Raw genomic sequence first — 24,750 nt, 5'->3', positions numbered from 1 at the left:
TTTTCCAAAAAGCAACTTTTTTTTTTTGTACTGCCAGCTCCCAAATAATGACACACACTTATTATGCCTTGTTACTTTGTCTCTTCATACTGCTCCTGCTGCTTTCTCTGCTTCTGGCTGGCAACCCTGCCTTTCTTCCTATCTGAGTCTTCTCTGTCCCCAGTGGTCCCACCTAACCTCTTCCTGCCTAGCTATTAACCATTCAGCTCTTTCTTAAACGAATCACAGTGACACATCTTCACACAGTGTAAAGGAATATTCTGCAACATTCAGGTCCTCCAGAAATACCCCACTCCTAGTACCAACTTATGTATTTGTTATTTTTCTGTTACTGTGATGAAATACCATGACCTGAAGTGACTCTTGATAGAGTCTTAGTTTACAATTCCAGAGGGATAAGGGTCCATCATTTTGGGTGGGTGTGGCAGGAGGAGCAGAAGCCTGAGAGACCACATCTCAACTACAAGCATGAAGCAGAGAACAAAGCAGAAGTGAAACACAACAGGTTCTCATCAGAACCACTTGAGCAAGTGCTCAGGGTGTTTAAAAAGCATGTCTGGCCCCTATCTACTTTGTGCCAGTAACAACTCCCAACCTCCAGTTATAACAACCACAATTGTTCCCACACACAATGTACTCTGACACAATAATATCACTCATATTATTTATTGGCACATGTATGCCTTCATTTTAATATTAAAATTATAAAGACCAGTAGTTTTCCTTTGTTACAAACTTCTGATATTTAAATTTTGCTCAAAATTTCACACATTATCAACATTTAATTTATTCAAATTGTTCAATGAAACTTCTCTAATACAGTATTGACAATTTGCTATGCATGTACAATTTTTGAAATATTAAAGAACATATAAGTTCTCTCAAACATCTCATCCAGTTATGAAGGGTTTGCAATCTTATCAAAACATCATGCACAATGGTTCAAGAAAGTATTCCTCAACTAAACTAAAAACAGTATTTGGGGATAAAAATGAGGACATCTCTGCCCTCTCCAATCAGTAATATTTCTCTTAAATTTGTGGCTTTCTGACAATGGATGTCAAGGCCATTTTGCAGATCACGTTCACTTCAGGTCCCCAGACTCATGAAAACTGAGGGAGAAAAAACTTAAAGTGTTTCTATGGGCCTGGTAGTAACAGTGATCATCATATATGTGCACATTTTTCTGTAGGGCTGTTACACAGTCAGGTGGATTACCTAATGGAGACTGTTCCAAAGAAAACAGCCAACTTGTTCTACACAGAATTTTCTGATTAAATGTAATGCCTGCTAAGTGGCCTTCTCAGGGAAACACTGTCTTCATTCATCAATTTTTAGAGTATCACCTATGTGTGACTTGTCTGATGCCTACTGAATGTTTCTGCTAAGAACTTTCCACACTCTACTCACAGGCCTTCCCTCAGGTGAATTTTCTGATGCACCGTGAGGGAGGACTTATGATAGAATGTTTTCCTACATTCCTCACACTCAAATCGTTTCTCACTCTCATGAGTTACCTGATGCCTGTTCAGATATGACTTTTGGTGAAAAGCCTTTGCACATACCGTACATTCATAGGGCTTCTCACCTGTGTGAGTTCTCTGGTGTACAGTGAGGTGTGACTTACTGTAAAATGTTTTCCTACATTCTTCGCATGAGTATGGTTTATAACCTGTGTGGCTTCTTTGATGGACAGTGAGAGATGACTTATGAAGGAATGTTTTCCGGCACTCTTCACATGCATATGGTCTGTTTCCTGTGTGATTCCTCTGATGCCTGCTGAGACTGGACTTTTGGTAGAAAGCTTTCCCACATTCTTTACATTCATAGGGTTTCTCACCAGTGTGAGTTCCCTGATGCATGCTGAGGTGTGACTTCCGGTGAAAAGTCTTTCCACAGACACTACATTCATAGGGTTTCTCACCTGTGTGTGTTTTCTGATGTACAGTGAGGTTTGACTTCCGGTTGAATGTTTTCTGACATGCTTCACATTCATACGGTTTGTCACCTGTGTGAATTTTCTGATGTATAATGAGGTGTGACTTAGAGTAGAAAGTCTTTCTACACTCGTCACATTCATACGGTTTCTCGCCTGTGTGGGTTCTGTGATGTACATTGAGGTCTGACTTACAGTAGAAAGTTTTCCTACATTTTTTACATTCATAGGGCTTCTCACCTGTGTGAGTTCTCTGATGGATAGTGAGGGATGACTTATGGTAGAAAGTTTTCTTACATTCTTTGCATCCATAGGGTTTCTCACCTGTGTGAATTCTCTGGTGCCTGTTGAGGTGTGACTTCCGATAAAATGATTTCCCACACATATGACATCCATAGGGTTTATAGCCTGTACGGGTTCTCTGATACCTCCTGAGTTTTGGCTTCTCGTTAAAGCTTTTTTCAGATTGATAAAGTTCATACAGTTTTGTTCCTTTGGGGACTCTCTGGTGTACATTTTGCTGTTTTTTCTGATGAAAAAATTTCTCACATTGTCTACATCTGTAGGATCTGAGTCCTGCATGCATTACTTGTTTTTTGTGGTACGACTTCTTAATGAAGGTTTTCTCACAATCACTACACTTGTAATACTTCCGTACTTTGTGTATTTTCTTATGTTTAGTGAGCTTAAACTTTGAACAGAATGTTCTCTTGCAAATATTACATTCAAAAGTTTCTTCCCTTACCCAAGTCCTCTCTTGGGCATTAGGAGCTACCTCATCAGATGCTTTCCCAGACTCACCAAATTTACTGGGACTATGTGCAATGTGAAAGCTCTTATTTGTCCATAAGGTCTTTGTATTGCAGGCTGCTTCCTGTCTACAACATTGGAAATGCTGTTGAGTACTTGGAGCTCTGTTATACAACCTGTGGTGCTGTGCATGTATGGGGGACTTGCTAGTTAGAGGGCCATCAAGATCCTTTCCAGTCTGCATGTTATCAGGCACATTAGGGGGATGCACATTCTGCCACACATTAAGTGCTGTAGGCCTCATTCCTGAAGAACTTCCATTCTTTATAGTTAGATTTGAAACATGGTTTGAACTCACATTAAGTATTTTTCCTAATTTAACATTCTCCTCAGTTGATGTGTTGCTGTTGGTAATTACAAGGTGCCACAAATGTCTGTCTTGATTGTCCTGGCTGGTTTCATCCAGTTCATTTACTTTCTGGACATCTAAAAAAAAAAAAAAAAAAAAAACAGAAGTAGCCAAGCTCATATTATAGCAGAAAGATAAAGAATTGCCTTCTCTTCTCATTATATTATGATTTCAAAATAATATTGATATGTGATATAGATAGATTTGTTCCCAATGAATCTATAAATTAGAATTTACAATGTCAAATCACATCATTCCATTGATTTAAAAGTGTTTTATTCATTTCTAGCGTGAGATAATTAAATATTCACCCATGCCTAGCTGTGTATTTCAGTACACTCATTTCTACCTACTATTTTCCCCTGTTCCCTCCTTCTAGTTCTTTAAATCATCCAACTTTCCTTTTCTCTCTGATTTGTAAGGTAAGGTTCTTGTCAGTTGGCTATCTAAGGGTGGAAGTTGGTATTGTCTTTCACCGGGTCAGAAATACAGTTTAGACTTAGGAAAGGATTGATACCTATGTGTTTAGTTTTCACTTTTCCATGAGGAATCACAATAGAAACTTAGGGGGCTGGTTTATAAATGTAAATGGTCTCATTCCCACATGAAAACAGCTAACGATAAACCTCCAAATCCCTAATCAAAATTTATTTTTTGTTTCCTTGAATCCTAACAAGGTCAGGAAGCTCCAACCTCCTCGTTGGACTCATTCAGGAAACTGAGCCATGCCTATTGTTCTTTGAAATGTATTTCTGAGATTCATAAAATTGTCATTCTTCACTTAGGTTAAGGTACATGCATCCCTACTTTGTAACCTTTGCTTCTGGAAGCTTTTATTTTGTATTAAGCTGTCTTCTACATCATAAATGGAGCCTTCTACATAAGTCTATTCTCTCCAAATTATTTTCACAAAGAGAGACTGCTGATGAGAGACTTCGCACCCACACAGAAACTTAAGCAGGAAATCTTGCTTCACTTAAGTCTCTTCATGTCAAAGAGCTGTTTGTCCCATCAAAGCTAGGTTTCCCCTTTGCATACTGGGCGATTTGGTTGTGCTAAGTGTCCCTCACTTTCATGGATTCTGATTCTGTGGACAGAAGACTTGATTCTAGAATTCTTTTTCTGTTTTTCTCATCAATCACCTTAGTTAATGCCTGAATAACTATGATATAAATATTTATATTAAACTACTCATTTCCAAAGGACTAAGTTCATGGCCACTCTCAAGTCTATGTTTTTTGCCCACCTATGTATTAGGTATACCAAATTTGAAAAAAAGCAATGTCAAGATTAAACTAAATAAATAATCATCTCCTTAAAATTCCCTTCCTTTTAGACTTTTCCTGAAATAAAACCGTGTATACTTTTATTCCTTGTTTTGTAATAAAGCATTGTGACTTTTATTTTACAACCAAATACTTTGTGTTTAAGTTTTTTCAGTAAAATGTAATCTCTTTATCTGCGATGAATGTTTTAATATTACATGTCTTATTTTAAAAGTGCAATGTTTAGCAATTAACCAAATACCACATGATAAAAGAACTAACACAGCCAAAAATGCCTGGGGTAGAAAACACAGATAACTGAGAATTTAGAGAAGTAGTTAACCAACTAATCAAAGTTACAGAAATTTGTGAACTCAAGAAAATATGTAACAAAATTAAAAAGAGAGTGAAGGATCATATGAGAATTCTCCTTAGAAAATGTACACAGAAAACATCTGATGTATGTCACCAGCTGACCCCAAGACTATCAGTGAAACAGTTCAACACCATCAGTGTCTATTGGATTCTGGTCATCCTGGTCTCTTTGTCCAGGGCACATTCACTGACCTGGCTGACGCTGCTCTGGGATGTCTTCTACTCTCCATGGCCCAGTTCCTTGCTCCAACTTAAAGATCACCTCGGGTTTGGTAATGCAGTGACCTGTTAATGGGAAAAAAAGTAAGATTGTGCCAAGTGCTAAGTCAAGTACACTGCAGAGAGATAACAGCTTTGGGAAATGAGCGACTGCTAGACAAATCTAAACATTCTGTGAGTGCACACTCATATTCTTCATGGTGTGCAATCTCGCCTTTATTAAGCGCAGTTAAATGGCTTGAGGAAGAAAGCAAAGCTGGGACTAGTGCAGGCCTGTGACCTCAGATACCTGAGAGGCTGAGACAGAAAGAATCCAGTTCAAAGTCTTTCTCATCAATTTAACAAGACCCTGTCTCAAAATAAAAAATAAAAAATGTATTGGGGATACAGCTCAGTGACAGAACACTTGCCTAATATATATGAATCCGTAAATTAATCCCCAGCACTAAGAATAAATAAATGGGGAAAGAAAATCTAAGAATGGTTTTAAGAATACTTAAAGAGACACAATACAATTCACTTTTTTAAAAAAAGAAGGAAGGAAGGAAGGAAGGAAAGAAAGAAAGAAAGAAAACCAGCAAGCAGACTCATATGTAGGAGACAAGGATGACTAAGAACCGAAGGGGTCCACCTGTTGCGATGGGTTCCACCTTTAGGACCATATGGAGGAAGAAGAGCACCATGTCTGCCAAATTGTTCTCTGACCTCTAGATGCATGGCACGGCATGTGTGTGTGCTTGAAAAAATTTTAATCTGAATTTTGGAGCTAAGACTCAACCAAAACTTAAGGAAAATAAAAATATGGGTGCTTCCACAGCAGAAGTGATTAAAGTTTAGAATAATGTGGTCAGATGTCGTTTTGTTCTTTGGTGTGTATGTGAGACAGGGTCTCACTATGTAGCTCTGGCTGTCTTGGAACCTACTATGTAAATGAGACTAGCCTCACACTCAGATACCCACCTGCCTCTGCCTTATAAGTACTAGGATTAAAGGCATGTATCATATTCTAAAATGAAGAAAGAAACTGATTTATTTCCATTCCATCTGTATGAATGCTTGCTTGCATGCATGTCTAGGCACTATGTGCATGCAGTTTCTGTGGATTCAAGGAGAGATAGCTGGTTTATTATTTATTTCACTGAATAATTTATTTATTTGGATTTTTAAAATGATTTTGATGTGTATATGTGGTGTATGTGCTTGTATGCATGAATTCGTACAAGTTCATACACACATGCATAAACATTTGGAAGCCAGAGGATAGGATGATGTTAGGTATTTTAGTATTTTGATAGATCATGATTTTAAAGTAATCTTGGGCTACATGAGATCTTGTCTTTTTTTAAAAAAGTATTTATGCATAAGGGAACATTATTCACTAAGAAACCCAAGAATTATCTCAAGTTGGAACTGATGAATGTTTTTGCCTGAGGCACAAAAAGATAAATATTGCATATCATTGTTTATAAATAGAAGACAAAGTTGCAATCAAGGAAATAGAGACAGAGTGATGATCATAGCCTAGAAGAGTATGTAAGGGAGGGATAGAGCAAAGATGGTTAAAGTATGCAGGGATATAGCCTGGATAGCCAGTATAAATTTCAGTTTTCTATAGCACAGAAGCATGACCATAGTTATAAATAATTAAATGTTCCAAAATAGCTAATAGAGGATTTATCATAAAGATATGATATGTTTGCATAGACCTGCCAATTTCTGGAGGTAGGTTTATACATATATAATATACTCTGTGTGTATGTGTATGTGTGTGTGTGTGTGTGTGTGTGTGTGTGTGTGTAAACAAATTTCAGACATGGTTACTGTTCTTACTAACAAAGGAAGTGCTTCTAATACTACTGGTGCCTTTTACTCACCCAAGGACTCCAGGCTCCTGTAGGTCTCCAGCATCACGTCCCTGTAGAGCTTTCTCTGAGCATCATCCAGGTCCTGCCACTCATCCCAGGTGAAGTCCACACAGACATCCTCAAATGTCACCAATCCCTGTAATGAACATTTCTCCTTAACTCAAGCTTTTGGGCATACCAGAAGATAGGAATGTGGGATTGTGCTCTTTGTGAGTGTGTCTCACATAGGCTGCATATTGGTTTATATTCTCTATCATGGGAAGAAAAAAAAATCACTGTTATCTTGCTTCTGTACTAATTTAGTAACTCAAAAGACTACTACTACAACATTTCCATTCCTAACAAAAATGGATGAATTATGTACAGTAAAACATTCACAAGGCTCTAGAATCAATTTGCAGCAACATACACAGACACACACACACACACAGAGAGAGAGAGAGAGAGAGAGAGAGTCAGTACACACATGTCAGTGCAGAACAGTGCAGATGAGGACTACTAAGCATCCTTAAGGTTATGCTTCACTGACAGCAAGCTTAGCTCTTTGACACAATGAGTTCTTATGAGTAACAAGACACAGAAATCAAGTTATAAAAGCAAACAAACAAACAAACAAAACAAACCAGTGGTTAATGGACCTGTATGGAGAACCACATGTAGGTGACTGTTCCTGGGCAGTGGTGAGTTTAAAGTTACATGTCCAGATGACTAACAATCCAGTGATTCTGCATTTAAAAAGTCTAATTCCAACAACTCAAGTACAATTATAGTAATCCTTATATTTGCCTCTTAATCTGAGATCTGCATTCTGAAAGTTGTCTTGGAAAAGGAGGACAGGGAAGGATGCAAATGAAGAATAATGAGGGATGAAACCAAGTGACACATAATTACCTGCACTGGGATATATAGCATTAAGAATATAGAATAGAAATCACCCTTAGTTAAGCAGCAATTTGAAGGCCAGGTGAGGCTACATAAGATCCTGTCTCAAAAATCAAACACCAAATAAAAGAATACAACTAAGTCTGGTAGTGCACACCTTTAATCCTCGCAATTGAGACAGAGGTAGGCAGATCTCTGTTAAGTACAAGACCAGCCAGGTCTACATAGTGAGACCTGAGACCCCATGTCAAACAAGCAAGCAAACAAACAAGCACATATACAAAGAGAGAACAGAAAATTCATCCTAGAAAAATAAAGAAAAAAAAAAAAACTCCAGGATTAAAATTTGGTAATCATTTGCTATGCCTAGGGTAAAAAGAGATCTATACTTCCAGGCTGTATACATGATCAACTAAGTAGAAAGTAATTTTGTAAAAATCAAGAGGAAGTACAATGAACATGATAGACAATAGATTCATTTAAATGTACTGTGGATTGGTTAGTTTGTTTTTGAGACAATGTCTCGTGTAGGTCAGGCAAGATTCACATTCTGTGTAGCTGAGGCTGGCCTTGGACTCTTGATCCTCTTGCCTCCAGGGTACTGGGATTACAGGCATGTGTACCACCATATCCTACTAAACATACTGTTTCTGTGATGAGACATGTGGGTCATTCAACTGGCTATTGGATTTAGGACCTGTGGTGGTTTGAAAGAAAATGGACCCCATAAGAAGTGGCACTATTAAGAGGTGTGGCTTTGTTGGAGTAGGTTTGGCTTTGTTGAAGGAAGTGTGTCACTGTGGAGGGTGGGCTTTGAGGTCTCCTATGCTCAAGCTATACTCAGTGTGATGACAGCTCACAGATCAGGACATAGAACCCTCAGCTCTTTCTCCAGTACCATGTCTACCTGCACACAGCCATGTCCTGCCATGATAATAATGGACTAAACCTCTGAAACTGCAGCTAGCCCCAATTAAATGTTTTGCTTTATAAGAGTTGCTGTGGTCATGGTGTCTCCTCACAGCAATAGAAACCCTAACTAAGACAGGACCTAGCAATCAAAAGACAGTTTTAGCAGGAAAAAATAAGATTTCACTAACAACAGAACCTCAGTTATATGAAGGTAACAGAGTAAGTGAAATGGCTTGAGGAGAACACAGAGATTGTAAAAATAGAAGTACAGAATCTGCAGAAACATTAACATTCAGTGACTGAGAAAGAGAATCAGACCACAGGAATCTAGAAACATTCTTAAATACTTTTTCTAGGAATAAGGAAAGACTCAATATTTAAAAATACATTAATGTATTTCACTGTACTCACAGTTTCACTGGTGGGGGTGTGTGATCCTGTGATTATCCTCAAAGACATGGAAAAGGCATTTTTTATCATTTATTTTATTTTACACAGGTGGGTGTTTTGCCTGCATATATGTATGTGTCCCATGTGCCCACAGAGGCCAGAAGGCATTATATACCTTAGAACTGTAGTTACAGATGATTGTGAACTGCCATGTGGGTGCTAGGTATTGAACCCAGGTCCTCTGGAAGAGCAGTCTATGTTCTTGACCAATTAAAACAGGAGCCCTTTGTAAAGATTCTCAGTAAAAGAAAAATTCAGAACAGTTTCCCTCTCATGATAAAAGTTATGACTCTTAGGAAAATAGGGAGTGATAAGGATGCTCCATCTTTCCAGGCAAGATTTGGTAGGCCTGTAATCCCAGCACTTGGAAGGCAGAGGCAGGAGGACCCAAGTTAAGAGGTCAGCCTGGTCTATATAGCAAGCCTACAAAACTCAAACATCAACATAAAGACCCACCTCATGAGCACCAACACTGGACAAGATATGCCAACCGAGTTAAATGAAAAGGGGAAAAGTGCACATTATGACTTCCTTAGCATTTAGAAGTAAAAGCACCTGATGATATCCTGTAAAGTATCTCAAATAGAAAACTCAATAAATCAAAACTATAAAAAAATTAAACTCTACGTGTGAGACTATTCATATAAGAAAAGTACTGAAATAAAGCGCTGGCCATACTAACTACAAAAGTATGCAAGTATACTAAGGGAGGAAAGGGTGAAGGATTTAAAAAGCAAATAGAGAGAGTACCATATTGATGGAGTAGAATTTTATATTATAAAGACACTTTCTGTTGACCAATAAATAATTTAACAGCAGTCCAATGGAAGCATCAAATTTATAGATATGGGCAAAGGGATTTATTTCTGTTTTTCTGGGGGAACTAAAGGACAAAAACAGTTGCTTTCCCCAATACAAATCCCTCCCTGCATTCACTGCTTTGGGCTTCCATAACATGCCACGTTTTCTCAGTTCTGCAGGATCAAGATACCAGCTGACTGAGTTTCTGCTGAGGCCTTTCCAGGCTTATAAAGGCACAGTGAGAAACAACTCTCTCCCTCTTCTTTTAAAGGCCCTTAGTCCTATAAGATTAGGAACCAGCACTTTTTTTTTTTTTAAAAAGCATAGTTAACTCCAAAATGTCCTATCTACAGATACAGTGACATTTGGTTTTAGTGGTCAGCCTCATCCTTATATTATATATTCACCCACAGCATTTGCTATTCCTAACTCTGATGAAAAATCAAATGCCTCCTTGTAGTCAATCCAATAATCAGGTTTATAATGCCCCACTTAGGTTGGCTGGCCAAACAGTATTGTCCATGTAGGCCAGAGGACAACCTCCTCAGATATAGTTCCTCAGAGCCATCTTCCCTCACACTGTGGAATGCCTAGCCTCCTTCCTTAGAGCCCTGGATCCCAGATCCCCCTTTAAATTCCCATTGGTATAGTATGCATATGGGGTCCTTTAAATAAAGGCTATAGGCAGGGTAGTGTGAGAGGAATCAGTACGTGGCGTTCCACTTTTAGGGTGCCCCTCTCTGTGGACTTCATTCTTCTACCCATAACAATAGAGACTGCAACACACATTGGAGTGTGTAGGCCTCATCCTGAGCAAAGGACAAAAATGCAATCCCTACCTCCTTGTACGAAAGTACAGGCCCCAGAGCCAAGGGAGGAGGTGTAAGGGTGATAGCCGATGACCCCACAACAAACTGTACAGTCTAGTTTTCAATGATCAAGATTTCAAATCTTTCAAGAAAGTTATTTTGATTATTTTGCTTTTGGTATCCTTCACTGGGATTGCTCAACTTCATTTTTGGACTGCTCTTTGTATAGAGAAACACAGTTGATTTCATTTTTGACTTTCGTGACTTTGCTCAACCTTTCCGTGTGTCATATTTTTAATGAACACAGTGTCACCTCATCTCCAAATGCATATGATTATGACCCCGTTTTTCAAATTTACAGGGCTCTTAGTCATTACTGCTGCCATGGGTCCTGCAGAGCACCTCTAGGACAGTGATAATAAAAGTAGTGAGAATGGATGTGTCTTATTTCTCTTCTCAGGAAATAAAAATACTGATTTTATTAAGTAGGACATTAATTACAAGTAAAATGTAACTATGTTCCTATGCTGTTGTATCTTTTCATCTCAAAAGGTGGAGTTTCTTCAGTTTGTTTTCTGCATTTACTGAAATGATAATGTGAATTTTTAAAAATGCATTTAATTTAGTGTATGTGCATGCTTATGCCACAGAGCACACATGAAGGTCTTATGGGATTTGGCTCCTTCCTTTTCACCTTGTGGGACCTGGAGATCCAACTCAATTGTTAGAATTGAGACCCTTTACCCACTGATCTACCTTGATGGTGATCTTGTGGACTTACAAAAAGTTGATTACTATGATATATTACATTAAATCATGTTTGGCAAAAGAGTGTTACACACACACATGCACGCACACACAATCTCATAATACTGTTTCTAGATAAAGTAAGGCAATGAAGATGATAACATGCACACATATTACCTTCTATAGTTTCTTATTTACCTTTACTGACTCCTTGTGTTTTCTTGCTCTGCACCCCTGGGACCATCTCCAGTGATTGTAAGTGACTGAGCTCTTCTTGCAGCTTCTCTTCTGCTTTCCAATCTCAAGAGTTTGACTGGGGAGTTGACCCATACAGTTCTCCACGCTGTCCTGATGCAAGTTCCTCTACAAAAGCATACGATGTCGAAGATGCCACATGAGTGATTTAGAGCCACATTTACAGTGACACATGATCCAAAGCAAACTTCAACAGAATGACCCTCAGTCTCCCATGAATGAGTCACACCATTATTTGTCATGTGAGCCTGGCAAATGCAGCGCCCTCGGTACAATGCAGACCCTTTGCTAAAACTGACATACACGCAAATGCTGAAAAATGCTTCCAAATACTTGCAAAATTGTTAGAGACTATCACAGCAGCACACTAAGTAGTCACACAAGTTTTGCTATAGTATTTATAAAAAAAAAAAAAAAAAACCAAAAACTTTTAAGTTTCTTCCATACATGTATCAGTCTTACCAAGACACTTGGCAATAATATCAACTGAAACCTTACAAGTTCCATGGAAAATAATGTAAATTATAGCTACAGAACAGTCAAAGATGCAGGAATTCTGATGTATTCTACTAATTGCTCTACTTGAGATTTTTACAAAGTTAGGGGAAACAGGGATTTTAAATGGGGTTTGAAAAGTTTCCAACCATTGTAAAGAAGTACATAGATTCTTTGCTGCCCATAGCCACACTTGTGACCAACTTCCTACAACTCTGTCCCAACTCCTACTTTTCAGCAACACCCCAAAAGTACGTATCGTGCTGTGGATTCATCAAGAGATTATTCATGAGGCCAGAGCCATTGGAATGTCACCTCTGGAAAGGCCCTCACACAGCCAGAGGTGTGTTTTATTCATGTTAAGAACAGTCAGTCCAACCAAGCGGACAATCAAGATCACAAGCACACATACTTGTTATGAAGACGGAATAAGGTGTACATAGACCCATTGGGCTGGTACATCGGAAGCAAAACATAATTACAGCAAAGGACCCGATTTCGGTGTGGAAGAGACTGCGCGTTCCTACTCACACAAGCCAACACAATAAAAGCCTTCCGGATTAGGGGAGGCCAGAAGATAAACCAGCCCAGGCTCAGCCCACACCTTAGGCTGCTCTAGCGCCCAGGCTGTCACTGCTAAACAAGATGACTCCAGACACAAAAGCGGTAGCACCGGGGTCTGGACCAGAAGGGGAAGGGTGCGGCTGAGGACAAGTCTCCCTGCAGCTTCAGGGAGTATGGAGGCTCGGCCACGTCAGGACCGGGAGTGACAGAAGCTGTGAGCGCAACCCCGCAAAGGCCTCCGGGAGCCAAACCGTCTGCACACAGCACAGCGCAGGGATCGAGGCCCTGCCCCGGCCGTTCCCGCGGGCAGCACTCACCATGGCGCCCCCGTCTGCCTCCCTCAGCTGACAGTCCTGAGACACCCGGACTACCCGGCCCAGCTGACCGACCAAGCGCTAAGATGGCGCGAGACAAAGACCCGCGAACCAGCGAAACCTCGAAGGCCCGCCCTTGCGCCCGGGCTGCGTGCCTGATTGGATCGCACCTCAGTCCCCAACCCGTAATACCTTGAGTGACCGCAGATGGCACCAATCCATGGCTGAGTAGGACAGAATTCCCTGAATAGAGACATCTACGAGTGTTTTGTGTTTTTTTTTTTTTTTTTTTTTTTTTTTTTTTTGTTGTTATTTTGAAATTTGTTTTTCGAGACAAGGTCTTGCTGTGTAACCCGCACTGTCCTCGAACTTATGACAGTCTTCCTGCCTCGGCTCCAAAGTGCTGAGATTGCAGGAGCTGAGCACTATGCTCCCCTTTTCTGCAGCTGTTTGAAGATAAAGCTCACTCCAGGTGGACAGCAATTGGAGAGGGGGCCCTGCATCACACCTGGGCAAAACAGTGGAGCAGGCACTGGTCCTGTGGGTGCGGGTGAACTGGACCTGAGGGCCTAAGAGCAGAACTGGTTCCGCTCCTTGCTGCAGGCTGCTTTGGGTTAGCTAGCCTAGGCAGTGCTGGAGAGTTCATTTCAGTAGTGATGATGAGGGAAAGTTAATGAGCTGACCAACCCAGCTACCACCTGGTCCCAGAACCAGGGCTATGAGTTGGCCCGTCCCAACATCCACCTCATCTACAAACTACTGGAGCATGGGAAGGGGCCGAACCTACAGATCCAAAACTGCAAGATTTCCACAACAGGATATCCAAGAGGAGTCCCAGTGATGGCCCGTTATCTATAGTGCAGCAGAAGCCAGAGGCCTGGAACCAGACCAATGACTCAAAACAGTGAACACGTACAAGTAAAGATGTTTGAACCAAAAGGCCACACCACAGCTTCCACACTGAGAAGTGTATGTGTTTGTTTGGTTGGTTTTGACTTTTCTTTTAAATTTGGGGGGAAGTTGCAAGGGCATAGGGCAGATGAGTGGGATCTGAATGCATGATGTGAAATTCACAAAAAAAAAAAAGTAAAAGAAAAGAAAAACCCAAACCCTCTTATGTTGATTCTAACCATCAACAATGTTTTCTCTGCCTCAGAGCCTAAGTTGGAGCTTAACAACTAATTAGTAATTGCTCTGTGGTGAGCTTTTAGCTTCCTGCCACTTGTCCCTCAGTAATTCAGTGCTGGCTATTCAGAGAGACTGCCTGAGAGCACAAGACCTCAGACAAACAAGAATTTACCCACTGGGGGAGGTTAATGGTGGAAGAGGTTTGTGAAATATTGGCTCTTGGTGGGCTGGCTACCTTTGATAGATTTTTTTTTCTTTTTTCACAAAGCTGACCTTCAGCCCAGCTTATTACAAATGACATGGCCTTTCCCCCCCACTTCTCTGCTTTATCCTTGTCCTCTAGGCCACACTAGATTTACAGCTTGCCTACCTGAGAGTTTTTCTTTAAAACTCACATAAATTGTCCCTAGGTTTTCATTGAGCTGGACATGAGAGCAAGAAAGAACTCCAGAGGCATGTCAGGACCTGTATATGAGAAGGAATTCCATCTTGTCACGAGTTCAGAGACCTCAAATTACTTCTATTGTCCTTAAGACATTAATTAGCTTGCCGGCTACAGGGTGCCTAGGTCTAGATGGTGAGATGGCTCCTATCTAAATCACCATGAATTTGGGCCCAGATGGGTTTACACTCACCCTGAAAGCAGAGAGTACTTCGGTTATGTAGTGCCTTGAGGATTAGAGGAAGTAATTGCTATTTGCCCTTTATACTAATAAAGAAGTCCTCTGCCACTGGCCTCACCTTTGGTTGACTACTTAAGTTTGGTATATGAATAAAATGGTGAATTCAGTATGGACTGAATCTGCCTTCCTGACATAATGTATGTCTCTGTTTTCCTTTCATCATCGATATCTAGTCTTTCTCTTGTCTACACTCCCTAAGGAACGACCCGGGTCTGATCAGCTGGTTCAAGTTGCGGCCCTACAAACTCCAGTCCTAGACAGAGGGGGACCTTGATTTTCTGGGTATCATATGGTGGCTCCTCCCCAGATTCCCAGGACATCTAGTAACACTTTTTGTCCTCCCTTTTCTTTATTAGGTGGGTAAGTGAACTCCCCCCACCCCCCTGCTGTGGACCTCTGGGCCCATGACTGCAAGGTCCTGAAAATCTTTGCTATGTGTGCTATGTATGAAGCAGGGACAGCTACAGTCTTGGCTAGGGCCACAGCATGAGGGGAAAACTCAGGACACACCCTTGTAGTTGCTTCAAAAATGCTGGCAGCCAGGGCATTTGACACTGTGCCTGCTGGGGTGAAGCTCTTTGGTGAGACCACTTTCGAGGAATTGTAAGAGAGCAGAGTTCTGACCCCCTGCTTGGGGCTCCCGGCCTTAGGAGCAAAGCTGCTGCGGGGGGCTGGGGGGGGTGTTGCGGAGGAGCGCCAAAGGGAGCTTAGCGCAAATAAACACTCTTCCTGGTTCCGACCCCAGAGGGGAAAAAACCAAACACGGGACATACAGGTGTATTGACACACAAACTCCTGCAGAGGGCGCCAAGAGTTAGAAATTCCATTGAGCAAAATTGAGACTTTTGTTTTTTAATTTTTATTAATTTTTATCTAGACAGGGTAGCGTGTGCCACTTTTCACTTCACTTCCTTTTTCCTTATTCTTTTTTTTTTTCGTTGAAGCTAAATTCACATAGCATAAAACAAACCACTTTGGCACTTAGGACATTCACACCGTATTCCAACTACACCTATATCTGATCTGAAGATATTTCCAGTGCCTTAAAATAAAATTTGAAACCATTGTGTAATCCGGTAATTCCATACCCACTTTCATCCCGCTCCCTCATCAAACCAGTTAGCAAACTACTGTTTGCAACGTTTTATGGCCTTGGACATAATCTTCACAATTGAGGCAGATGTCCAGGTGTCGAGCAGGTGAAGCTCTTAGGGTCCCAGCTGGAGCCTCTGGACCACACATATCCTGGATGGCAGAGTGCATGCAGGCCTGACAATTCATGTTTTCATGTGGCATCCCCTCATGTTTTTACATAAAATAACTTGTTTACAAGAGGGTGCACCCCCCAAGGAAGCATGCTGGGAGGGACATAGGGCTGGGCTTTCTTAATAGCCAGGGGACTAGAGCACCTAAGTGTCCTTGACCATCTGCTGAATTGAAACTAACATTCCTTTTTGCAGAGCCAGGTTGTAATGAGAAAAATAAAAAGACCCCAACTAAACAAGGGACCCCTGACTCTAGGCTATGTGACAGGAAGACACAAGCAGTTCCCACAAGAAGAGGGGAGTCTGAGCTCATCACCAACTGTGTCAACATCACTCCCCACTCCATTGTCCCTTAAGAAAACTGGGAACCAGGTAGTCTCCCCCAGACCCTAGGATGTCCTTAAAGAAAGGGGAGCTAGATAACCTCTTCCGGCCCCCAGGATGTGTTCATCAACCCTGCCTGAGCAGAGGACAGTTATGGTTCCTTTGCTAAATACCCTTTGTCTTGCAATTACCTTGTATGGAAACTTTGTAACCTTGTACACTAAGAAATCTCTGTAACCATGGAAACCTTGTGACATGAGACCAGAGGGTCTCAGGATCCCATCCCCACTCTTTGCTCTTTAAAAACACCTTGCATTTGTAGTTCAGGGCTTCAACTCTCCCGACAGAGTGACGCCTCAGCTAGCTGGTTTTTTGAAATAAACACCTTCTTGTATTTGCATCTGGGCATTGCTGGCTCCTTGAAGCTTTGGGGGCGTCTTGGTGAGCACAACAAAGTGGCCCAGCCTGGCAGCTCTTTTCTTACCCAAAGCTTCCAGGAACACCAGACCTTTAAGTCAATAAGAAGGAAGAGTAGGACAAATACCCCAGTACCTCACTCAAGTGACAGGTGTAAGTACCTGAGCATCCAGGACCATACAGTGTTAGGGGACAGGGAGGAGATAAGGGAGGGTTTGGCCTGGATTTCTGGATAGGCGTTTCCACAGCCAATGACAGAATCAGATCACTGTCAACATCAACATCACAATGTCTCCAAAAGCAGCAGAGCCAATGTGGCTGCTCTGAAGGTCTCAAAAAACAGAAAATCTTATCTGAATTCCCCAGGGCCTACAACTGGCAGGGATCCCAGCACTGACAGTCTATGTCCTCCCCTTGGGCTCCTGATGGCCCCAACCTGGTCCAGCTGCCACCCTCCTACAGGCCACCTCCCCTCAATGCCATGCCTTCCCTTATCCCCTGTTACCAGTACCATTATCTTCAGTGCTCAGTACAGCTGCCCATGCCCCTTAGGAAGAGTTTTTTTCCTCTCTGTTGGAACTTCTCCAAAGGTAAGAGCTGGTTATTTTCTGACTGCAATAACAGGACTCAAGAGAAGCTGGTGAGCTTGTGTGTTCTTGGTTTCTAGTCTCCCCTCTCCTATCACCTCCGGGAGACAGTCAGGCTCATTTGAACTGTGCCCTGTCTGGAGTTTTCAGGGAGCCAAACCAGGTCCCTCAAAGTCATCAGAACCCACCCTGGAAAGCAGGCAGCAGGCTCAGAGGTAAGTGAATTAACGGCACTCCTCGATGTTTTAGTTTGGACCTCTCCCCATACTCAATGGGCAGGGAATTCCCACGGCTGTCCTAGTAGTCAAGAACCAAAAACCACGCAGAGCCCTTGCCAACATGATATACTAGATATGAAGGGCATGATATACTAGATATGAAGGGCATAATATACTAGATATGAAGGGCAGTCTAAGGCTGTACCAGGAAGGACCTCTTAGGGCTGGCCACTCTGTTCCCAAAACTTAGTCTCTACCCTAAATTATTGAGTTTTGTGGGGTGCCCATCTCTGCCAAGGAGAAAGCTGTGTGACAAGTTCTTTTAGGGCAGTTGAACAGTGGAGGGTGTTACAGGAGAGTGATGACCTGAGATTTGCCTATTGGAGCTGCTTTTTCTCCATGTGCCTGCTAAGGGCATGAGCTAGGGCAAAACCCACCCCGGAGTAAGTGGTAAGGTGCAGCTTACTCACACACAGGGCCATGTGTGGAGTTGTGCAGACGGAGTCTATGGGAAACAACAGTTTCTAGAACTAAGAACTTCTGTGGTGTGTGAATGAGCAGCTTTCTCTCCTAAGCTGTTTCCTTTCTCCTGTTAGACTCCTAGCTTTTCTTTCACCATGTCTGAAGTGTGTATTATCCTGTGTGTTCCTATAGGGATGGCAAGGCCACACCATGGAGATGCTGCTACTCCGCCAAGCTTCTTAGTCACCTTCATCTTCCTGCAGTTCCTGCCTGCTGGGAACGGTAGGACAACAGGCCCCTCCTGACCTAGGGGTGCCCAGAGTCAAGCTGAGGTTTCCAACAGAAGCTCAGAACTAAGGGAAGCCTCATGCCCTCAGAGTTAAGTGGGTACAGGGGAGCCCCTGCCTCCTTCATGTCACCTAACCCAGCCCTTCCATTTGCATCTCTAAGGAAAATCAGATTTCCGTGTCCTTGGACCTCCTCACCCACTTCTGGCCATAGTTGGGCAAGACAAAGAGTTGCCATGCAAACTGTCACCCAACATCAGTGCTGAGGGCATGGAGATGAGGTGGTACAGGGACCAGCCCTCGACAGCTGTGCATGTGCATAAGAAAGGGGAGGATGTGTACGAAGAGCAGATGGTGGAATACAGGGGAAGGACCACATTCGTCGGCAACCACATGGTCAGAGGAGAGGCTGCTGTGAGGATACGCAACATCACCATGTTTGATAACGGGACTTATCACTGTGCCTTCAAGGAGCACACTTCCCATAGCCAGGCCACCCTGTGGTTGAAGGTGGCAGGTGAGGACCAGTGTGTAGGTCTTTCATTCTGCTTGGGAGCATCTCTCAGCAATAGCCACAATGCCAGACCATGACCTCCCTGAGCCCTAAATCTGGAGAGGCTTTGATGACACCTGCTTTCAGGCACAACTACAGCTCTGTGTATCATACATCCCCAGGATGTAGTTTTGAATAGAACTCTGTTTCCCATCTGCCTTCCCTTCATCACACTCTTGTACCTGAAAGAGATCACAGATGTGGGGGAGGAGGTCAAGGCCTGGAAACAGCTTGGAGGTGGAAGGATGGAGCCTGAGAGGGAGAGTTGGAGAGATGGGAAGACAGGATGAGCAAGAGACAGATTGAGAAATAAAGTAAAAAAGAGAAAAACAGAGGGAAGGCAGAAAGATGGAGAGAAAACAAAGAGAAACAGGAAGAGAGACTGAGAGGGAGAGGCTGAAAGAGACAGGATGAAACAGAAAGAGAGATTGAAATTATTTGGGGGTATGGAGAAGTTTCCCTAGGTTAGCAGAATTTGTTCTTTGTGGTCAGACAGACCCCAGCTCCTTCCTTGTTCCCACATTTAGTGTCCTTAAACCTCCCTTGCTTCCCTCATTTTGTTTGGAATCACAGTGCTGCCTTATTAGTGTAATTGCACAGACAGGTAGTCCATGAAGAGTCATAGAACCTACTAAACACCTGCAAGACATCCCCATGGAAACAACTGTAGCTACAGGATTTGAGCTGATGTCTCTTCTTTCAGGGCTGGGCTCATCACCCAGAATACACATTACTGACACCCAGGACAAAAGCATATGGGCAGAGTGCACCTCAGCAGGCTGGTTCCCAGAGCCCAAGGTGGAGTGGCTGGACCTCAGAGGACAGCCAGTGCCAGCTGAGACTCACTTGTCAGCCACAGCCAGCACAGGCCTCTTGACTGTGGTATCCATTGTGACTACCCAGGACAGAGCTGTGGAGGGCCTGACTTGCTCCATCTCCAACCCCCTCCTCCCTGAGAAGAAAGTGGCTAAGACTTACCTGCCTGGTGAGTACCTGTTCAGTTCTGCCATCAAAGCCACTAGCATGGGAGTCCAGGCCCTGGGTGCCAGGGATGTTTGGAGAAAACTGGGGACAGAGCCAGAGAAACCCCTGCCAAAACCTGGCCAAGGGAGTCACGGGGATGTTGGTGTCCAAGATGAAGCAGTGACAGGGTTGCAGGGAGATCCATCAAGAAAGCAAGAAAGATACATCCTGATATTGGTTGCTGTTGTTGTTTCAATAATTTTTTTAAATGAGTTCATGGCAAATTTAACCACAAAATACATAGATTTTCTTTTCTCTAAAAGAAGCTATTTCTTTTATTTTATATGTACAGATGTTTCTGTGTGTGTGCAGTTCCATTGGAACTGGAGTTACAGATGGTTGTGAGCTGCCATGTGGGTGCTGGAAATGAGACCTGGATTTCCTACATACATCATTTCACAGCTGTAACTCTCCCAGGTATGAGAATACAGAAGGGGATATTACAGGGAGAGACCTTCCAAGCTCTCTACCCTCCCTATTCATACTCTCTCTTCCCATTTATGCCTGGAGACCCCTGACCTTTTTCTCTTTGAATGGATTTTGCCTTTCCCCGGTGTTTTATAGTTGAAACCACACCAAACATATTCTTTTTAGACTGGTGTCTTCCAATCAATATTGTGTATTTAAGCATTCTCTGTGACTTTCCTTTGCCTGGTGTCTTAGTTACCCTTCTGTTGTCATGAGGAGACACCATGACCAAGGCATCTCACAGAAAAGAAAGCATTTACTTGGGAGTTCGCTTACCATTTCAGAGGGTGAGTCCTTTATCATCACAGCAGAGACCAAGGTGGCAGCAGGCAGGCGTGGTGCTGGAGATGTAGCTGAGAGCTACATCTGATTCTCCAGTTGCAGGTTGAGAGAGAGATACTGGTGTGGGCTTTTGAAAACCTCAGCCCATCCCCAGCAATGGATGTCCTCAAAAAAGCCACATCACCTAATTGTTCCCAAACAGTTCCACTAACTGGGGACCAAGCATTCAAACATAGGCTACTATTGGAGTCATCCTCATTCAAATCACAACACTTAATACATCATTTATTTTGAGGACTGAATATTCCACTGGATAGATCACAGTCAATTTATCTATTTATCTGCTAGAGGATATGTTTAGCTTTTCATTTGAAGTTTTGTTTCTTTAAAAACTTGTTTTTTGACTTTTTGAAAAAGGATATCACTGTATAATCCTGGCTGGTCTGGAACTCACAGAGATCTGCCTGTCTCTGCTTCCCAAGTGCTAGAATTAAAGGTGTATGCCACAAGGCTAGGCAAAAGTTTTATTTCTAAACAATGTTAAACTTACAGTTGAATTTTGCAAAATGATAGCATAGTTTGCAAAAATAGTAAGTCTCTGTATCACTTACTATATTCTATACACTATATTCTAAATGCTACAAAAGCAGATCTAATACCTGTATCTTACCCATATGGCTATGCATATGTCAATCCCTCAGTCCACTCTGCCTCAACTCATACCATACTTTGTTCTAGGCTCATGGGCCATGAACACATGTGTGTTGTTAGCACTCTCAGACAGACCACTGTTGTAGAATATTATTTTAAGGTGTGTTACTTTTGTTTATGCTCTGTAACATTTGTTTAATGATGCAGATATGTGTTTGATTAAACAAAATTCACCTGTGGTCAGGAGGCTGGGGCAGCAACTGCTGACAGGAAGTTGTAGGGAGAAGCCAGGCGGAGAAGGAAGTATAAGGAGGGGAGAGAAAGAGCGGGAAGACTTCTTGGGAGACGTGAAGAGGTGAGCTAGGTGAGCTGCTTGCAGTTCAGCCTCTCTGGGAAGCAGGATTCTACCTCTTTGAATCTTGAGTTCTTTAGTGAGACAGAGATTTAAGTAAATTTCCTTTGTAGCTTTGAAAGAGTCGGTACCTGAGGGAGCAGAATTTCCTCAGGCTTCATTCAGCTCTTGCTGCCTAAGTGCTGGTGGTAGGGGCAGAGTTGCAATTGCTGAATAGGATGGGCTAGCTTGAAAGGCAGCAACAATTAAAAAAAGAAAACAACAGACAACAGAAGGCCATGGTCAGGGTGGGCAGGGTCTGTGTCTGGTGACGACTGCTCCATAGTTCTTAGATCTTGCAGTGTCCTTGTGTGGAGGAAGAGCCAGGACCTCTCTGAGGTACTTTTCATAAGGGCATTGATCCTGGTAGTGAGGTTCCCACCCTCATGCTTTCCTCAACCTCCCACAGCCAACCTGCACCATCATCGAAGAGGCTGCAATTTCAATGTTTTGGAGGACACAAACCTGCAATCTATAGCACTGTGTATCCAAAGACATCTCATTATCTCATTTTTTTTTTCTGAACCCTTTTGAGAAATTTCTGAACACTGTGTCCTTTAGTCTAGAATGTTATTGTTGTTTTGTGTGTGTGTCTGCACGCAAGTGCACACACTGGCAACAAAGACAGTCCCCTCCTGTCATTCTTGATGCCCTGGAATCCTTTTAGCACCCCTGTTCAGAAGGCCTCTGTCCACGGAGAGGGTACCCGTTCTGCCCCTTATCCTTGCATCGCTGGGACTTGTCACGGCAGCAATCGCCTGTGCCTTCGGGAGATCGCACAAAGAGGATAACAATGAGGAGGAAGAAGCAGTCCCAGGAGCCAGTGCTGAGGTTGAGCCCTTCCACGGTGAGTGCACCTGACCCTCACACCAGAGACCTGGATACCAAGTGCTGGTCTGAGGCTTTGTCTTTGTGTGACCCAACACAGCAGGAATGGAATGAGTGGGGATTTTGGCTCTGGAATTTCCTCCACTTCAACCCACCCTTCACCCCTGAGAGATTCCTTGCTCAATTATTCTTCACAAGATGATTCTGGACAGATTACAGGGCTGCCTTTTGGGAAACGGATAGTCAAAAGCTTGAAGCTTGGGCTTGTTATTTTTTTCACTAGTGAAACAAAACACCGGAGGCTTCGTCATGTGCAAATGAATGTTATTGAGCTCACATTTGGGGGTCTAAATGTCCAAGATCACGTGGTCCATGTGGTGAGGGCTCCTTGGCTGAGACAAATCATGGAAGATAGCAAGACAGAATAAGCAAGGATTTGGGGATCAGGATCATATGGGAACTAGCCAGGGTTCCCAGAAAACTGTCTCAGGCAGTGTTCACACCTCCTCAAGAATCCCCCACCCCCATTGCTTGGAGAATAACAAAAATAGTTTAAATGGGGACAATAGCAGATTTCTAGACGTGGAGGGGAAATGTTCTTCATGTAGGAGACAAACCTTGGAACCCTCATCTATGCAGGGCCAAGATGGCAGAAACCCCCACATCTGACACTTTCCTCTCTCCACAGCCAGCCTGTCCTTGGACCCAGAAACCGCGAGCCCCAAACTCATGGTGTCTGAGGATCAGAAAAGTGTGAAGCGGTTGCTATTTGCCCAGGACCTGTCTCCCAGTTCCAAAAGATTTGACCAGGACCCCTGCATCCTGGCCCAAGAGCGGTTTGATGCAGGGAGACATTACTGGGAAGTGGAAGTCGGGGACAGGAGGGCATGGATTCTGGGTGTATGTCTGGAAAGTTTGGGGCGGGAAGGTAGGATCCCCAAGTCACCTCAGCATGGCCTCTGGGCACTGGAGTTTTACAAGAAGAAACTCCAGGCCCTCTCCTACCCAAGAACTCACCTGTCTCCTCCACAACCCCTCTGGCATGTGGGCATCTTCTTGGACTTTGAGGCAGGGGAAATCTCCTTTCACAATGCGGACAATGGCTCACTGATCTATGTGTTCTCTGGGCTGTCTTTTTCTGGTCCCTTACAGCCATTCTTCTGCCTCTGGACCCATGACCCCAGGCCCCTGACCATCTGCTCAGTGGTCAGAGAGACCGGAGAAGACACAGAATCCTCTGAAGGTCCTTGACCTCCCTGGGGACTCCTGAGACATCCTTAGGAAGACAGGCTCTTACCTTCTTGCCCACCCTGGCTCCTGGTATCATTTATTGCATTCCTGTGTGAAAATTTCACAAGACACCAGGGGCTGCATATGCTGCCCCTACCAAATTTCTCTGATGAATGCTGACCCCCCTACCCTCTCCCCACCCAGGATTTCTGAAGGTGTTGTAATTTGGAGATGAAGCACTGAAAGAGAAGGAAATCCTTGGTAACCTTAACCCCACAAACCCGGTGTTCTTATAAGAGAGGAGATCAGAACACATATGCACTCTGTGGGGACTCAGATTTGCCACTCACTAGCCAAGGAGACCAGCAGTCTCAGATTTCTAGCTTCTGGAACTTGAAAGTGGTTCTTGGGGAGTAAGAATTGAGTGAGAATCATCATGGCTGCACTCCCTCAGTGAGGAGACAACACAATAAGCACAACAGGGATATTTTTGCCATGCTCTTAGCAGCATATATTGAATGTCCAGCTCAGAGGTGGGTGACCATGGCTGTTCGATAACGGAGTCTTGTCCTCTTCTTACTCTTCCTCCATCTTGTTCATCTTTCTTTTTCTTCCTCCCTGCTTTTCTCTCCCTCCTCCCCACCTTTTTCTTCCTGTTAAATGATAATTTAGTGATGTGTGTGTGTGTGTGTGTGTGTGTGTGTGTGTGTGTTTGTGCGCACATGCACACATGCACCCATGCATAAGAGAGAAAGAGAGAGGGAGAGAGAGAGAGAGAGACAGAGAGGGAGAGAGAGAGTGCAGTGCCCACAGAAGCCATAAGACAGCATCTGATCCCCTAGAACTGTAGTTACAGTGGTTGTGAGCTGACAGGTGAGGGTGCTGGGAACAAAACCCAGGTTTTC

The 24,750-nt window shown here is 43.1% G+C and overlaps 2 protein-coding genes across 2 annotated transcripts; one reads left to right on the top strand and one right to left on the bottom strand.

Annotated features, from left to right (window-relative positions):
* Positions 1-717: 717 nt before the first annotated feature.
* LOC127219230 (zinc finger protein 39) lies at positions 718-13,194 on the bottom strand. The gene is made up of 5 exons (XM_051180587.1): positions 13,052-13,194; positions 11,619-11,783; positions 6,829-6,955; positions 4,928-5,020; positions 718-3,172 (listed from the first exon to the last, which is right to left on the bottom strand). Exons 1-5 carry the CDS (start codon positions 13,052-13,054, stop codon positions 1,407-1,409), a joined length of 2,154 nt encoding a protein of 717 aa, XP_051036544.1. The 5' UTR covers positions 13,055-13,194; the 3' UTR covers positions 718-1,406.
* A 4,261-nt stretch (positions 13,195-17,455) lies between these two features.
* LOC127219231 (butyrophilin-like protein 10) lies at positions 17,456-24,197 on the top strand. Its single transcript, XM_051180588.1, has 6 exons — positions 17,456-17,667; positions 18,325-18,414; positions 18,583-18,936; positions 19,676-19,957; positions 22,455-22,634; positions 23,304-24,197. Exons 2-6 carry the CDS (start codon positions 18,327-18,329, stop codon positions 23,864-23,866), a joined length of 1,467 nt encoding a protein of 488 aa, XP_051036545.1. The 5' UTR covers positions 17,456-17,667; positions 18,325-18,326; the 3' UTR covers positions 23,867-24,197.
* Positions 24,198-24,750: the final 553 nt, after the last annotated feature.

The sequence above is a fragment of the Phodopus roborovskii genome, unplaced genomic scaffold (assembly GCF_943737965.1).
Source record: "Phodopus roborovskii unplaced genomic scaffold, PHOROB, whole genome shotgun sequence".
NCBI classification, from domain to species: Eukaryota; Metazoa; Chordata; class Mammalia; order Rodentia; family Cricetidae; genus Phodopus; species Phodopus roborovskii.
The sequence above is the reverse complement of the archived record's forward strand: the minus strand, read 5'-3'. Positions and strand labels throughout refer to the sequence as shown.